The following is a 17,425-nucleotide window of genomic DNA, read 5'->3' on the forward strand; positions in this document are numbered from 1 at the left end:
CCCCATCCCCGCCTCTTCGGTTTCCTCCCCTGCCGACTTCTGCGGCCGTTGAGGAGCGCCAGGGCTGCCGAGTCGCCCGTCCCGTTGCCGCCATGGGCTGCACGTTGAGCGCCGAAGATAAAGCGGCGGCCGAGCGAAGTCGGATGATCGACCGCAACCTTCGCGAGGACGGCGAAAAGGCGTCCAAGGAGGTGAAGCTGCTTCTGCTCGGTAAGGAGGAGGAGGAGGAAGAACGGGCTGAGGCGGAGGGTGGGGCCTGGGCCTGCCCCGCTGAGCGTCTTGGGCAGAGTGAGGGGAAAGGCGGCGGCGGCGGCGGCGGGGACGGCGGCTGTGAGGGGCCGCACCGGGTGGCCTGTTCGCTCGTTAGCGGCTTTTGTTCGCTCTGCGTCCCGGCTGCTCCTCCGCGGCCTCGGGCGGGTGGGCTTTTCGGGGCTTCTGGACTTTCGTTACCCCCCTCCCCCCCTCCCGGGCGGGCACAGCGGAAGTGAGTCCGACCTCAATCCAGGCGTATCTTCGGGATCCGCGCTGCCTCCTTTCAGCTGAAAGGGAGTTGTTGCTTGAAAGGCCTTGTCCGAACGGGATTTTGAACGGCTTTTATAGCCTGACAGTTTTAGGCGATTCTTCCGAGGCAGCTCGATGGGAGGAGAGGTTTCCAGGCCTTCCTTCCTTCCTTCCTTCCTTCCTTCCTTCCTTCCTTCCTTCCTTCCTTCCTTCCTTCCTTCCTTCCTTTCTCTTCCTTCCTTCCTTCCTTTCTCTTCCTTCCTTCCTTCCTTCCTTCCTTCCTTCCTTCCTTCCTTTCTCTTTCTTTCTTTCTCTCTCTCTCTCCCTCCCTTCCTTCCTTCCTTTTCCTTCCTTCCTTCCTTCCTTCCTTCCTTCCTTCCTTCCTTCCTTCCTTCCTTCCTTCCTTCCTTCCTTCCTTCCTTCCCCAAATCTATAGCCTTGGTCCAGAGAGAGGCGTTCGGCCTCGGTTTGTTTAGACCAGGAGGTCTTCAAACTTCCCCTTTTATGACTTCTGGACTTCAACTCCCAGAATTCCTCAGCCAGCGTGCCTGGCTGAGGAATTCTGGGAGTTGAAGTCCACAAGTCATAAAAGGGCCAAGTTTGAAGACCCCTGGTTTAGACAAGTCAGATCTGATTTGGATGGTGGGGTGTGTGTGGAATGAGGAGATAGCGAGCGAACGTTTCTTTTTTTTTTTCTTTTAAAAGAGTTAACTACACAAACAGTTAATGCGGGGAAAAAAGAGCTGCTATATAAACGGTAAGCATGTAGGCGCGTCTCTACGTGGATGCTTGAAAGACGATTTCAATTGTAACTTACACAACTCTGCGTCTTTAAAAGAAAAAGGAAGTATCTGATAGTGGTTCCATCTTACTGCAGCTTTGGAACCGAAGACAAAGGAGACCGGATGAGGTTTCCTCTTACTCAACCGAGATAAAGACCCCTAGCACCCTGGACAGCAGAGGGAGGGTTGCCATTTTATTTCCTGTGTTAATGGTCTAACCGAAAGTCCATTTACAGGTAGTCCTTGACATATGACCATAATATAAGTCGTAACATGGATCAGCCATGCGAACAATCCAATTTTATGAACTTTTTTGGGTGCAGTCTTTAAGCAAACCAATAGTTTGCCAAGGGCACGTTTTTGCCAAAAATGGAAGCAAGAGCTGGTTTTTAGCCAAACTCTTCTAAAATATGGTCATGTGACCATGGGACTACACTAATAGAGTCTGCCGTAAATGCGGTAAATGCATCTGTGTTGCCAAGCACCCAAAGTTTGGTCATGAGACTACAAAGGGAAACCGATTGTCAGAACTTTGAATCCAGATCATAAATCCTCTTTTGGGGGTCAGTCATAACTTGTAATGGTCACTAAGTAGCTAGTCTTGAGGACTACCTGTACTTTCTTTGAGGATTACATTCTTTATTCGTCAACTATTTAAATGGAAAAGGAAGTAAAGAAAAAGGTTATATCAAGATATCTATGGGATCATAAGAGAAGGTTAACTTCTAGAAATGGTGAATTCCATTTGTAGTAGGTCTCTATGGTCTTGGTTATAAAAGGGGTGGCTTTCAAGTGCAGAAGGTTTCTCTGCTCTTTGTTATAAAAGGAATGACAAGAAAAATTACACCTGAGCTACCGTTACCAATATTGCTACTACATTTTCTTTCTTTTTTTTTTGTGGTTCCTTTAAAGTACGGTAGGTTTTACACAATGGTGACTGAAGCAAAACACTGACAAATTAGAAAAAATCCTAGGGACAAATGGTATGAATTTGTAATGTACCGGTATTTATTGAAATGGAACTGTTTTTAACAAGCAAAATAAGCAGGTACCTAGTAAAACTAGCAACACTGCCATTCTGTCCAATTTTTTTTTAAAAAAAAGTTTAAAATAAAAATCAGAAATAATAAGAAAATTTCCGTAGAAAAGTTACTGCCTATATCACTGCCTTATATAAAAGCATATAACTCATGAGATCAAATAGAGCAATGGTCTCCAACCTTTCTGGCTCCAGTGGCAGCAATGGCCGGGGGGGGGGGGGAGGGGGAGAAGATCATTTTGCATGTGTGCCTGCCATTTGCACAAATGGAGCTTTGTGAGCCCACCTGCCACTTGCACAGCCCATTCACAACAGGCCAAGGACAGGTAACAAATAGTCTGCAGATTAGGGGTTGGGAACCCCTGAAGTAGAGGATTATAAATTAGTGAATGGAGGTAAACAAGCCAGAGAATAAGAAACTTAGAGATTTCCTTAGGAATATCAATAGAAAGTGGGAGACTCTTACAAGTATGTATCTAGCATAAAACTTAACATTGAGGAACATCTACATCAGGGGTTTCAAACTCGCAACATCATGTGTCGCAATGTATCATGACTTTTTTTGCCATTGCCAGCAATGGGGTGGGTGCGGTTTTGCTATGATGCATCCAGCTGGCAGTTTGACACCCCTAATCTACATGCAAAGTTATTGGCAAACAGTGAAATATTAACCCTAAACAGCTCTTTTGGGTGTGAAAAAAGCACTCCAGATCAGTTGGGCAACTTATGTTTAGTAGATCATAGATTCCTCCTTTTAATTTGCTGTTTCTTAATTTGTCAAATGCTTACAAAAGATACAACATGGGCTACTTCAAACACTATGAAAATGTTTCAAGTTTAAAACATCCCAGTTCTGAGCACAAGCTTCAAAAATTGTTATTGCAGCTGTTTTATGCTCAAAATAAGGTGGTTTTTCACAGAAATAGAATCAGTTTAGTGTGCTGAAGCAGTGAAAATGAGAAAAATCTACTTTGGGGGATTTTTAAAACACCAGTTAAAGTTATAATTTAAGAATTCTGTGTTGCTCTTTTCTAATTTATTTTAGCATGCCAATCTCAAAAATACATTCTAGAGCTGAAAAAAGAAGGAAATGGATAATGCAGATACAAAATCACTTTCACATGAAGTATTAAGCATAATTAAATAAGCAGTGTTTTTATAAAATTACTCAAATTTACCTTTGACTCAGGCAGTCAAAATGATTGATTATAGGCTCAGAACAGAAAAGTTGTATTCATTCCCTTGGCCTGACCCACCATCTTTGGTAGGTAGTGTTATGATCGTTGTAGTGCCATGAAAAATCATAAGATAAATTTTGTCAACCCTTGTTTTTCCAACATCAAAACTCTCAGAGAAGCCAAAATGGAGCTGCATCTGTTAAAAATTATTAACAGTGGAGATCAGGATCATGATCTGGTCTCCTTTATATTCAACTGAGTAAAAAATAACTGTCTTAGTTTGAATGTAACTCCGTGGTTATTAGCAGCTGTAGATAAAAATGAGAATTCTGTATTCTTAGGAAGTTATTTTGCTTACCATATGATATAACAATATGATACTTATCAACATTATGCCCTAAGAATATTTAACTAGTTACAGTTGAAATAAAACAGTGGACTAAACAAGCCTTCCACTTCATTTCCATCCTTCCGAGGTAGGTAAAATGAGGACCCAGATTGTTGGGGGCAATAAGCTGACTTTGTAATAATGCCGCTTGGGGGGGGGGGGAAAGCCCTAATAAGCAGGCATATACATAGAATGAAGGCTATTGCTAAGCACATTTGATTTGTGCTTAGATTGTAAGCCGCCCTGAGTCTTCGGAGAAGGGCGGGATATAAATGGGATTAAAATAAAAAAAAAATTGGAGAGTTCTCTGAAGATTTTGTTAGGGGAAGTTTATTTATGTACAGTATTTCCCCTCTCGTATACAGTTCATACATTGTATGTAGTGGTTTGAATTACTGTTTTAAATTAGTAAAACTGGAGCGCTTTTGTGATTCAGGGTTGCTCTTTGAGGCAAGCTCTTACATACTGGGGCTTAGGAATTGTTGCCTTATTTATTTCCACTAATGTCATTTATAATATCTTTATATGTTACCCAAGTCACTAAAAATACAATTGAGCAAATTGAAAAGCTCTATGTTATTAAGGGGGGGGGGGTCAGGGGGGAAGGAACACCAAAACGAAAAACATTTATCTTTCATTTTAGAAAGACAGTGCAGTTCCATGTTTTGAATCTTTGAAACCCATATACGTTTGCTTCCTGTTTATGAACTGGCTCTCTGTCAGCATAGTGGAAAGATTGAACAATATTATTCCCTGTCATCAAGGTTTAATTGTGTATTAAAACCTAGGCGTAATGATTTCCTGTAAGCATATTACTATATTTTTTCCCCCATTTGTGTTTTTCCTCATTTTTCTCCACTTTGTTTTGGTATAATAAAGCAATGAAAAAGTAGATTTATTAAAGAATCTTATAAAGCATGATATAATTTAAAAATAATGTTCAGAGGACATCATGGATGTTCCTCTGTATACATTTTGGAAAAAGTCAGCAGTACATAGGGAAAAAACTGTAACGAGCTGTGAGAATACCTTGGGAGAGAAGAGGAAGAGCTGCAGCTTAGACAATGGTCTGATAAAGAGAAGTCGGAGTCCAAAGTAAGGATGGGGGCGGGTGGAGAAAGCACTTCATAAGGGACCTTCCCTAGTTCTCTGGAAACTAAAGGCAGGGGAAGGGGCGGGGAAAAGGGCTTCCAGACTTGTAAGTTTCTCTTACTGTAGCCCTTAGGTAGCGTTAGTACTCATGGTTTGGGTTTCCTGTCTGGATTACCGCCAGGAGCTGGCACAAATTTACAATCCTGTTTGCAATTATTTACCAACAGGTTCAGCATTTAGTTCTTGGTAAATATAACTGTGGCATTGAAGTATAAATTATGTGATATCTGAGCCCATAATAACTGAGCTCATAACTGATATAATCTCTTTCTTAATTATATTTCAATATCCTCTGTAAGGATTCCTAATATATTGTTAATATAAAGGTTTAGCCATGCCTTTGATACAGAAAGGTTGTGCAGAGTGATAAATTATGTGTTAGTGTATAGTCTTGATTGGTAAGAATTCACTAAAATATTAAAATTTACAAAAGATCTAAAACATTCCTGAGTTAAAAGTTTGTATTTGACTTGCAAACAAATTCCCATACCTTTATTATCTTTTCCAGGCACTAGCAGCTATTTTCTTCCTAATTATAGCTGTAGTTTGGTTTTTGGCATTTCTATCACTAAGCAATGCAGTCATAAAATGTAACTGCATCACTGAGCAACAGCAATCACATTATTGCTGTCAATTGCCCATTGTTGCTTTCCACTGAATTCCACCAGTCCTTAGCCGAGGGCTCATCCCATGACTCTGGGGCAGCTTGCCATGCTGTGGCTCAGGGGTTTCTTGGCACAGCAGGGCTCTGGAACTGCACGAAGCTCCTAGGCCACGGCCCAGCAGTATGGCATGGTTTGAAGCTGCAGCCAACCCAGGAAGCCTCAGACGCCCCCAGCAGTGTGGTGCAAAACCACAGCCGGCTGGGAAGACTCAGCTGTCTCTGCCCAGTCTCAGCTGGAGTTGCCCTCACCACTCTGTGTTTCACTGCTGTAGCTGACCTTCACTCTTTTCTTGCTCTTGGTCTTGCTCTTGGTCTTGCTCTTGCTCTTGCTGCTGCTGAGGCATGCCCACCCATTCAGGATGCAGTTGCTAACCGCGTAAGGCCATCTTCCCCAGGTCTTCTGAGGAACTCACCATGCATGACCTCATGTAGATTACAGACAGCCTTGTGCTGCTAGTAGCTGCCTCATGTAGGGTCAGGCTGGGCATGCTTGGTTATCAGCGAGAGCAAGAAGACTGCAGCTAAGGTTGCAGGGGCCACAGAGTATCCAGGCCAAAACTGCACACAGGACTGGGGTAGGGGAGGATGAATAAATAGGTGGAGTTGAAGTTCCCCTGCAGTCTTAAGTGTGAGTGGGCTGCCCGAGCCTAAATTTTGATCACTTGATCGCAGGGATGCTGAAACGGCTGTAACTTCAAGGGTCAGTAATAAGTCCCTTTGTTGAGTGCTACCATAACTTTGAACAATCACTGAATAAATGATTGTAAGTCAAGGTCTATTTGCACTTATTTTGTAATACACAATATATTATGTCTCTTTACATACACTTAATGCTTTTTTCCTTTGGAATTAAAAAGTCAGTTTGGGGAAAATGCTCATTTAAATTATCAGAAGAAGAACTCACCATAGGTGGCTTGGCTGTTTATATCCCAGCATTTGGTCATTGGTAAAAACTTTATTTGAGGATCCATACCTAATGTGAATGTTGGCACATTCTCAAGGAAAGGGTTTTCCTGGTGAGACATTTTCAATAGACTTTTAAAGGCTATCCAAACTGTATAGTAAATTTATTAATATAGACTTGCAAGGTAGGGATTAGCAACCCTTCTTCAGATATTTCCTGTAGCTAGCATGGTCAAGGGACAGCCTTGTATTTATGTATTGTCGTGCATGGTACTGTTTTGTATTGTATTTATATACTTCTAATATTGTTGTCGAGTCACTGAAGCAGTAGGCGTGAGCTTAAATGGACTCCAGAAGATGGTAGAGGACATGAAGGCCTGGAGGAACGTTGTCCATAGGGTCGCGATGGCTCAGACACGACTTTGCAGCTAACAACAACAACAATATTGTTGTCATGACTTTTACCTGGGTGAAAGGGTGCATCACAGGGTGACAATTTTTGAATCAAGGTATCTCAAATGGACTAACTTACAGAACGTTCCATAATCTGAGACCCATGACTTCCAAGGGAATGAAATTTGGGGAAACTGTGACTGCTTCGGTGCTACTGATCTCCACCAGCCAAGCAGCACGGCAGCAGCTGTGCTCATGTGATCTTCCTTTTCCGTGTTTTGTGACAGTTTCTAAGCCAGTCTCACAGTCCCTTGTTCCCTCCCCCACACAGCAACAAGGGGTTGACTCATCGTATGGTTCTTTAAAAAGCAACAGCTTTAAAGTGCATGATGAAAGACCCGGATATTTTTATTGCTTTATGTGCCCTTTCTCTGCTACACAAACATGCACATATATCTACATCTGCTTTTGTTCAGGAACTCTAGGCACTTATATAGTGCTGCATCTTCCTGCATTTCTTTGTAACCACCTCTGAGGTAGGTTGAGCTAAAAGTCACCAAGTGACCGCCTTGGCAGCAGAATGGAATAGAAACCAGATCTCTCTGGTGTCAGTCAAATACATTAGCCATTATACTTTGGCCTTTGTTCATCCTGTTTTTTGTTTTTTGTTTACTGTTTCTATTCTGAAATTGAGTGTAGCCTAACTCCTCTTTTGGCTGCTAGAGATCATGTAGAGCAGATTCACCCTAGCCCCCAGGAGGACACATGATCCTTTTTAAAAAATGTCCCTTGACAGCTTCCCACAGCACACTGAAGAAGCTTATCAGGCATTCTATAAACTGTTCTGAGGTGAGAACGGCAACGCGCAACGTTATGGCTTTAAAAAGCACATTAAAATAACGTAATTATTCCATGTGCAGAGAGAGGGTGGGTATCATGGTCAAGAGATGATAACAAAAGTAAGTGGGGTGCAGCAAGGAGGAGGAGAGATAAAGGAATGGAGGAAGGAAAGGGCTGCACCTCTCTAGAATCACAAGGAAAGGTACAGAATAAAAAAGATGGAGGAGGACAAAGAAGATCAACTTGAGAAAATGTGGTAAATGCTAATTAGTGTAAGAGGTCCTCAACATGACAATACCCTCCTTCAGCAGCAAGACCTTAACAGAAAGAGTGAGGCAAAATTCATGGCTTGCCTATTGTAGTATTTCTGATGATGTCAAAGTCTGCCTTCACTGTTGTGCATTCCTGTTTCCTGGGAGAAACTGGCAGTTTGCAACCTCTGGATAATTGTTATTGCTATAGTATCCATTATTGCAGCAACTTTGATGCATGCTGGTAGGACAGCACATTCATGGTTCAAGATACTCCCCCAAGTAAATGAAAATGCCCTTTTTAACATTGAAAAAACCTCCAATACTGCAAGTTTGCTTTAACACGTGAGACTTAATGTCTAGGATGAGAGCCCCATGGTCAGGAGGGAGAGCTTTGAAACCATAGGCAGGGCTCTTCACAATATATGTGGCAAGAATTAGGTCTTTGGGTGAACTTTAACTATTTGTTGTGATTTCTGTCAGCTTCTGCCAGTTGTGAAAAGAGGAAATGATGATGCTGATGTGGAGAATTCATGCACCAAAAAAAGTCATACTTATGAAGAAGCTTTGTCAAGTTTCAGCTGAAGAAAAATATGTGTTTGAGAACAAAGATATTCTAAATTTATATTGGATATGGGAGAAGACAAAAATCAAAATGATGAAATACAAGTATATTTGGCTTACACCTTAGCACCTTTTTGAAGTTATGAAGGACCGCCCCAGGGTTACCTATGATCAGTTTTTGAAGTTGCAACAGCCGTCCTTCCATTGTGGCCATGTGGTCACATTTTGGGTGCTTGGCAGCTGGCTCACCTGTACAGTCATTTGTAGTCTCCTATTATGTGACCATGACATAATATTTTTTGCCAGTTTGGGACATTTACTTCTGGTTTCTAGAAAAAAAATGCCCACTGGCGAAAATGGATTTGCTTACTGACCATAGGAAAAAATGTTGAAAATGGTGAAATGTTGAAAAATGTGGTCCAGTCGTATGCTGCCTCAACCTATGACCTCAGTGGCTTACAACCACAATTTCAAGCTCAATTGAGTTGCAAGTTGAGGACTACCTGTAGAATGACCTGAATGTATGGTTCTGCTATGGAAGAATGTATTAATTTTATCCACCCAACTTTTGACAATCCTGTAGAAATATTCACAAAAAACTCTATCTTTGGTCCTCTTAATGAAATGTTAGGAAAAAAACAATTCCACATGGATGAGATAGTTCCCTGGAATATTGAAAGAATATTGTTTCTTTAATGCTGTCAATGTAGGAGCTAATGCTACTCATTTTTCAGCAGAATTCCTTGATACAACTGAGCTTTCTGGATTGCCACCATATAAGCCAGAACTGGAAACAATATCTCCCATCATTTTAATAAGGAACTTGGATCTTCCAAGGTTTTGCAATGGAACCTGGATGATCACAGAAGAATTTCACAAGTATCATGTTATAGCAAAGGTAAAGATTAGTGCATTCAAGAGTGATATTGTCACGATACCAAGAATTACACTTAATTTATCAGAAGGTGAGGACGCCATCCTTCAGCCATGCTTTGCTCTCACTATACATAAAATGTGAGGACAAACTGGGGAGAATGTGCTGGTTTATTTGGAAAAACCAGTATTTCAGCATCGTGGTATGTCACTTTAAGCCAAGAAGAAAGAAGTGAAAACGTTAGATTATTTTTAAAGAATGGGAGATCAACCACAAATGCTGTCATCAAAAACATCCATTGTTAAAAGAAAAGCATCTGCATTTGTCTTGCTATGCATCTTTCTTCTGTAATAAAATGAAGCTTTCTTCTTTAATTTTATAACCAAAACAATAGCAATCCACTCATAGGATTCTGTTTCTCTGTTTAATAAGGAAATAGCTCTCAGAGGATGATCCAACAGGTTACACATTGTCTAGTATACCACTAAATCTGCCAAGGACTCCTGGTGGTTTATAAGAAGCCAGTACTTAAATATCAATAGTAATAATGTAAACCCGTTAAACCGCAGCAATAATAGTAACAATTCTATTGGAGCCATCCTCAAAATTTAACACAATAAGAATAACCACAGCAGATGGCAATAATAGCAATCTATGGCAAGTTTAGTAGCTTCTTCTGGAGGACAACTATGGCAGTTGTCCTCCAGAAGAACTCAGTCCTTATATCTACCAGAATGCTGCTAAAGAAGGGGCAATTTTAATTTGGGGATAAAGGGTAACATAAACCAGGACTATAGTCAATAAATAGTGCTTTGTGGCCTTGGCCTACTCCTTTTCAGTATCGATACCTTCTGCCAGGACAGGTTATTTCTGGTTGGAGTAGGCAGTCTTGTAAGTATCTTTTGGAAAATGGGGCCCAAACAATTTGAGGGCGTCAGGTTTTCGGTCCTATTCTAGGTAGTGGATTTAAGATTAACAAAAAATAGACATTTTTTTCAATACATGTTACAGTTTTGATGCCATCTTTTAGGGTTGTTACACAACACCAAATGTATTTTAATTCAGGTGTCCCCAGCCCACGGTCCACGGACCGGCACCGGTCTGCGGCATGCCAGAAACTGGGCCGCACAAACAAGCGACGCCCCATCCAAGGGATGCAGACAGTACACAAAACCGTGCCCCCTCTGGTCTGCAGAAAAACCTCTCCCCAGAACCGGTCCCTGGTGCCCCCAAAATTGCGGTCAATTGTTTTACTCTATTGTTTTAAATTTCAAACAACATAAAATGGCTATATCACGGTTCTGATAGATGAAACCATTTAAAAGAACTTCAAGGCAAGGATTTCTTCCTTAAAGAACATTTTATTTAGGAAACTAGATATCGGCACATACAAAGGTGAACCCAAGACTAAAATCCCCTCCCTTAGGCTACAAAGTATCAAGTTGCAATTCTCACCCCAAATTGCTGTCATAAATCACATTCACCAATTATTTCAAAACACAGGCTCTCCTCCCAGCTTCTCAGTCCACCAAAAACTCTTTATCAGGACTGACCTTGGTTCTCATACAGAAGTATTGTTATGGCTAACTGAGAAACTTAACATCCCCTCCCCCTCCTTTATCTAAAATCTCTAAACTAAAATGTGGCAATGAAGACAAAATGGAAAAATGGCTTCAGTTCAGTATGTCACAGCGTTGACACTCTGCTTCCCTTAAAAGAAAGGAGAATCCTGCAAATCCAAGAAGAATAAAAGTTTATTACATAATTCTCAATACAGCTTTTATTATTTTGCAGATATCTTTGTTAGTTTGCTGGATAATGATCACTACTGTTTTCTATGTTATAAAAATAGCTTGGCAAAAACTTTGAGAAATATGTAATTGAAAAATCAATCTTGATGCGTTAACCAAGAAAAAAAAGATATTAAAAGTGATATCACGGTAGTAAACAAAAATACAATGCCCCCTTCACTAGAAAAATGTCGGAATATTTTATGATTATACTTCTATCATAGTCCTTGTTCTGTATGTTGGTTGCAGTTTTGTTCTCTTCAGAAGTGGTGGGAAAGCAAGCTTTTCTACACATGCTGTGACCACTTTGTGCTTTTTGTTGTGAAGATTATTCTGGAAGCAGTTACATAAAGTATTGAATCAGTTATATTTTTCTCTTTCTTTTAACTCATATAAAAACTGCATATTTCCCCGCAAACAATAATCCTGTCTATATTCAATGAAAACTACTAAATAAATATAAAATTAACTTTGTCCTTGGGTATGTATAAATGAGTTGCTGCCTATTGGTATAGTGCTGTATAATAATAACTGCCTGAAAGAGTACGATACTTTGTTTGGATGCTAAAATAAAATCCAATGTTCACTCTTTTTATGTAGGCCTTGGAATCTTGTCAATTTTCCTGACAAAGTGAGAAAACAAAAGATTTCAAGGAATGCTGCTGTTACCCCTCCTCTATTCCTCTCAGTATGTTCTTTTCTGCATTAGACAACATGTCTATTGTCCTTTTGTTCCATTATTGAAACCTTCCAGGAAAAACACTGTTGTGGAGAACCATTCAAGTTAGCTGACGCGTATTGTTTTGTGATTTTCCTATTACATAAAGCGCCTGGATATGTGAGAGCAGTTGTTTTGATCTACCTGCTTCACTTAATGTTTATTATTTTTAAATTCCCTTTCTTACTGTAATTTGGAGAAACCCTACAATCCACTGACCCAGTTGAGCCAGAGTACTTTTAAGTCTTATTTAATTCCAGTCAAAATAACTTGTTTATCTAACTCAGACATGTCAAACACAAGGCCCGGGGGCCAGATCCGGCCCGCGAAGTGGTTTCATGTGGCCTGCGAAGCCATCCTGGAAACAGTGAGGGAACGGCCCCCACTGCCTTGGCCCTGGCCTAGAGACCCTCCTTCTGCCAGAGACCCTCAGATCTGTCCCACACCTGCCCAGGCCCCCATAGGCACCCTTGATGCGAACGATGTAGAGCTGGCCATGCCTACCCAGTAGGCCATACGCACTCTAGCCATGCCCACCCAGTAGGCCACGCCCACCCTGGCCATACCCACCCGGCCCCCTGAGGGCAACTGCAATGCTGATGCGGCCCTCAATGAAATTGAGTTTGACACCCCTGATCTAACTGAATTTTGCAAGAGACAACATATATTAGGCCTATGCGTGTCAGAGTGTTGCAGTTGTTCTTAAGTCTGTCAGTTTGTTCTGTCAGTTTAGATAATTTTCTAAAAACAAAACTGAATAGGACCAAATTTGGTATGGTAAGAGAAGTCACCAAAATTAATCGGGCAGGAGCCTGCATAGAAACAACATTTCCCCAGTGCAATTTACGGGAAAGGCAACAATGTCAAATACTGCTGTCTATTCCATTCTAAGCTCCCATCCCATCCTCGTAGTGTGATCTAGATTAGAGTGTATACAATCCGCCCTGTGCTTCTTTATGTAGAAACACACACATATATGTACAAAAGAATTGTGTGTTGCACCTGTCTTTTATATACGCATATACACCCAGGTGCAGGCAGTATTTATAAACATCTTGATTAATCCCTGAAGAAAGAAAATATGTGTACATGTGCCTGCACACAAACCAATTCTCAGGCATATAGGAATTGGAAAGAACCCAGAAGCCTTGCGCTGTATGCATTTACCTGCCTTGTTTTTCTCTCTAACCCAACATAATATTAGAAACATTATTCTATAAAGGGGCTCAGAATCTGACTGTCAGAACATTAAGTAACCAGAAGCTGAACGGAAGAGGAAAGGTTGAGTTCAAAACTGGCCCAGATCCATCTGAAAACTTCGGAGAACTGCCCCCAAATTTCCCAATCAGTGAGGCAATTGGACAGAAGCTTGGAATGCTGCCAAATCCTCAGTTCTAAGACTGCCTCCCTCCTAGTCAGAACAGAGCGGTTAAGGGGGTTAGAAAAAAAATTGAGATGCCATACTCCGCATATATATGAAGGCCCAGAGCTATTTGTAGTTAAAAAGACATTTATTATTGCTTGTAATAAAACTCTTGCAGTTACAATATTTTTGATGATATTGAGTAGTAATAGTACTTAATTGTGTTAAAAGAATGGAGAGACAAAGTTAAAGTCAGCAGCATACTTTCCCTAAAGTGACAATTTACCCCTTATATAATTGTTCTTATTAAAGAAAATTTGCTGCTCATTGAGAGATAATACCTTTATTCCTTTTTGAGGTGGAACTTACAAACAGTACAAGAACTGCATATTTTCAGTTCATCTGGAGTGATGTAACTTTAACTGCTGTAATAGCTTAGCAATGGAGTTGAAAAGTGGCAGTATGAGAGAAATTATTTAACGTTTTCCCTGTCTGCTGCTTTTTTTCTGTTTTGTTTTGCCCATGTTATGTCCTGGAAAATTGCACTGGAATATTAGAAGTGTAATTAGAAGTGATTCAGAAGCACCACAGCTGAGAATCGATCCTGAAACAAAAGATTATAATGATGAAATACATGCAAACTCTAATCCCCATACCCCAATCCAGGACTGGATTTACTTGGTTTGTATAACATACTTAAGAGACAACCTTTTTTCCCTGTGGGAAAATGTAATTGTTAGATTATTATTCCCAGGAGAGTCTAAAGTATGTAAACAAGTAGCAATATTTGGTTCTAAAATATTGCATAGCATGCATTCAATACTGTATACTTTCAGAATTAATATCTTCATGTGTTTTTATGTTGTTTATAATTCTTTGTTTTACATCAGTATATTCAATTTAAAGTTTACATTTAAACTTACAGTTCAAGATGTACAGTTTACATCCGTATGTACAGATTTGGATGAGTGGGTGTATGTTACACTATAATGACCTCTCCCTTTGCTCAAATAGTAGGTATTAAGAATCCTGCTGCAGTGGAAGAATTGTGTAATAAGATAACACAGGAGCTAGAAAGCTAACCTACACTATACTTCCTGCTTCATCCTGCCTCTAGTTTATAACTGTAATAGATGCAATCCTGTGAAATAATAATAATTTTTTAAACACTCTGTTCATCCTCTGACTTGGGAATTGAAGGAGGCAGCTATTTCTGAATAGACATATATATGATTGTCCTGTGAGGATTTTGAGAGAAGCCTACTTAGCAAAGCTGTCCATTGGTAATTCAGTATACTGAATTATATAATTCAATATATAATAAGAACATTATACATATATACATTTTGTTATCTTACTATAATATAGGTACACCATTAAATATTATATTGAGCCAACATTACTTGAAGTTTGTCTTAGGAAACAGTACATAAAAAGAAACAAGATTACTACAACTAATTATCATTCCAAGAAATAAGGTTTCGGGTTAAAGATATCTAATTCTAAGAACTAAGTTATTTGTTTATTAATTTTATAGGCTGCCCAATTCATTATTTTGTTGTAATAGAGAGATTATTTTCTATTAACTGCCTGAGATTTTATGCATCTCCACTTCAAGCCTTAGTGAAAGATAATTATTTATGATATTGGTATGTCCCATTCCCCAAAGGCTTTAGGTGATTAATATGAATAATTTTAAAGATCCTGCTAAACCCAAGTATAAATGAAAAGAATTCTCCCCCTTACACACACACCCATCGCAGCCTCCACTACTTGCATCCTGTAAAGTGCTTTCCTTTTTGCCAGCTGGAAGAGGATGGTTTTTATACATTTCCTAAAGCAGGGGTAGGCAACCTTGGCTCTTTTATGACTTGTGGACTTCAACTCCCAGAATTCCTCAGCTAGCTGTGCTGGCTCAGGAATTCTGGGAGTTGAAGTCCATGAGTCATAAAAGAGCCAAGGTTGCCTACCCCTGTCCTAAAGCATAGAAGGGATGAAGTGGACTAAAGTTCAACAGGGGGCAGTTCTCAAAAAATTGAGGTGGTGATTAGAATAATTGGAGCTGTTTCCAAATAATATTTCTCTCTAATAATGGGAGTTTCTTTGATCTAGCTAGGATCGAAGAATGGAATCTTCCATTATAGAATAGGGAATAATATAATTTTGAGTGATTGTATTTTCCAATTGTAGCTTTCCTTTTCCCAAATCTGCACTGGATTCTGAAGGGATTGTTTCTTAATAGTAAGATATGAGTCTGTATATGGAAGCTGTTAGATGTAGGCAGATGTTTAAATAATCTTGGGCTTTTCTGTTAACTTAGTGACTCTTTTGAGTGGAAATCTGAGCTGCTCTATGAAATCTGGGAGGTCTTACATACCCTTTTTCAGTTTACAGAACTCACAGGATTCCTGTTTTTTGTAAAGCTAAAGCACTGAAATAATTGGAATAATACCAAGCTCACCTAACAAATTAATTTGTTATATTCTCTGCAGCAAAAAGGATATATTGTTGATACATAATAGGCTTCAGTTACTTTAATTCCAGTGTTGTAATACTTGAGAACCCACCGACAAATACACAATGTAAAAAATATGCTTGTGGTACAATTTACTATTTAATATATAATGGAAATGAGCTGGTCACATAGAAGACCTGATGGCAGGTGGGCCTAGGCCAGGGGTAGGCTACCTCAGCTCTTTTATGACTCATGGACTTCAACTCCCAGAATTCCTCAGTCAGCATAGCTGGCTGAGGAATTCTGGGAGTTGAAGTCCATGAGTCATAAAAGAGCCGAGGTTGCCTACCCCTGGCAGTCATAGAATAGATGCCACTTGATAAAAAGTGTTCACAAAAGAAATCTAAAACAAGAGGGATTGACGACATCAGCAAGTATTGCGGGCCCAATTGATGAAAGAAAGCTCAGAACCGTATTGATTGGAAACATGCAGAAGAAGCCTTCATTCTGCAGAGGATAGACAATGGCTAAAGATGATGATGATGATGATGTAGATGTATATGATATTCATAGTAAATCTAAGGAGAAGTAGAGAAAGGGATCAAAGGAAGAAATATTTCCAGTTTGTCGGTTGCAGAATAGAAGGTGATTTTTCTTCCTTTCCGTTGATTCATATCAGAAGAAAACGAATTAATTAAACCCCAAGCCCACTATATTCCTCCTTCCTTATTTGCATTGCATATGTGTGTTAGTTATGTGGCTTGAGAGTCTGAAAACCCATAACTGATCTGACACATAAAGAACCTATGTTCAAACAAGAAATACTTGTTAGATCTATCTGGAATCTGACAAAGATATTTAGGGATTTGGATCTCCAATTCTCTCTCTTTGGCAGTGAGATATAAAAGCTGTTGGAGGGATTTTTTATTTCAAATTGATTTAAAACATGATTACTCCAGTAGAGAATGATAGCAGTGTGTGTGTGTGTGTGTGTGTGTGTGTGTGTGTGTGTGTGTGTGTGTGATGAATTAAGTAGTTATTAGGGTTGTGCAAAGCTTAAATGAGGCTTCATTCCATGAACATATCATTCCTGATTCACAAATCAAAATGGAGACCAACTTTAGTGGTGAGTTGTATCAGGTGCTTATAAAGTGCTTTGCAGATTTGATTACTGTATTGTTCTGCTTCTGCGTTGGTACATGATCATATTAGGTGGTACAATTTCACTTTCATATATTGGCAGTGCTAATTGAGGAATTTAGAAGTGTGGTGAGTTCTGGCATTGTCTTATGTAGCTACTGTATGTAATGTACTATCTCCTTAACTTTGCTTATCAGAACTCTTTTAAGATGGCACGGATAATGTTGCTATGAACTTCATTCAGTTTCTCAGCTCAACTTCTTTTAAGGTGATCAAGCACAAACCTTCATTTTACCTTCTCTTGCATTAATCAGTAGTACAAACCTATGCTGCTCTGTTGAAATAGCTAGAAATTTAACTCGGCTTTCAGTAATCTGACTCAAATTTGACCAGTCCATATGTACTCTTGGGTCAAACTGGTTTTTGTTTT

The 17,425-nt window shown here is 39.8% G+C and overlaps 1 protein-coding gene across 1 annotated transcript in view; it reads left to right on the plus strand.

Annotated features, from left to right (window-relative positions):
- The window catches only part of GNAI3 (G protein subunit alpha i3), a 33,034-nt gene continuing 15,609 nt past the window's right edge, over nucleotides 1-17,425 (plus strand). Inside the window, exon 1 of the mRNA XM_083357809.1 lies at nucleotides 1-210. Within this exon, the coding sequence (XP_083213935.1) occupies nucleotides 93-210 (118 nt within the window). The 5' untranslated portion in view covers nucleotides 1-92. The remainder of the gene's footprint in view (nucleotides 211-17,425) is intronic.

Source organism: Vipera ursinii (genome assembly GCF_947247035.1).
Source record: "Vipera ursinii genome assembly, chromosome: 3".
In the NCBI taxonomy this organism is placed as follows: domain Eukaryota; kingdom Metazoa; phylum Chordata; class Lepidosauria; order Squamata; family Viperidae; genus Vipera; species Vipera ursinii.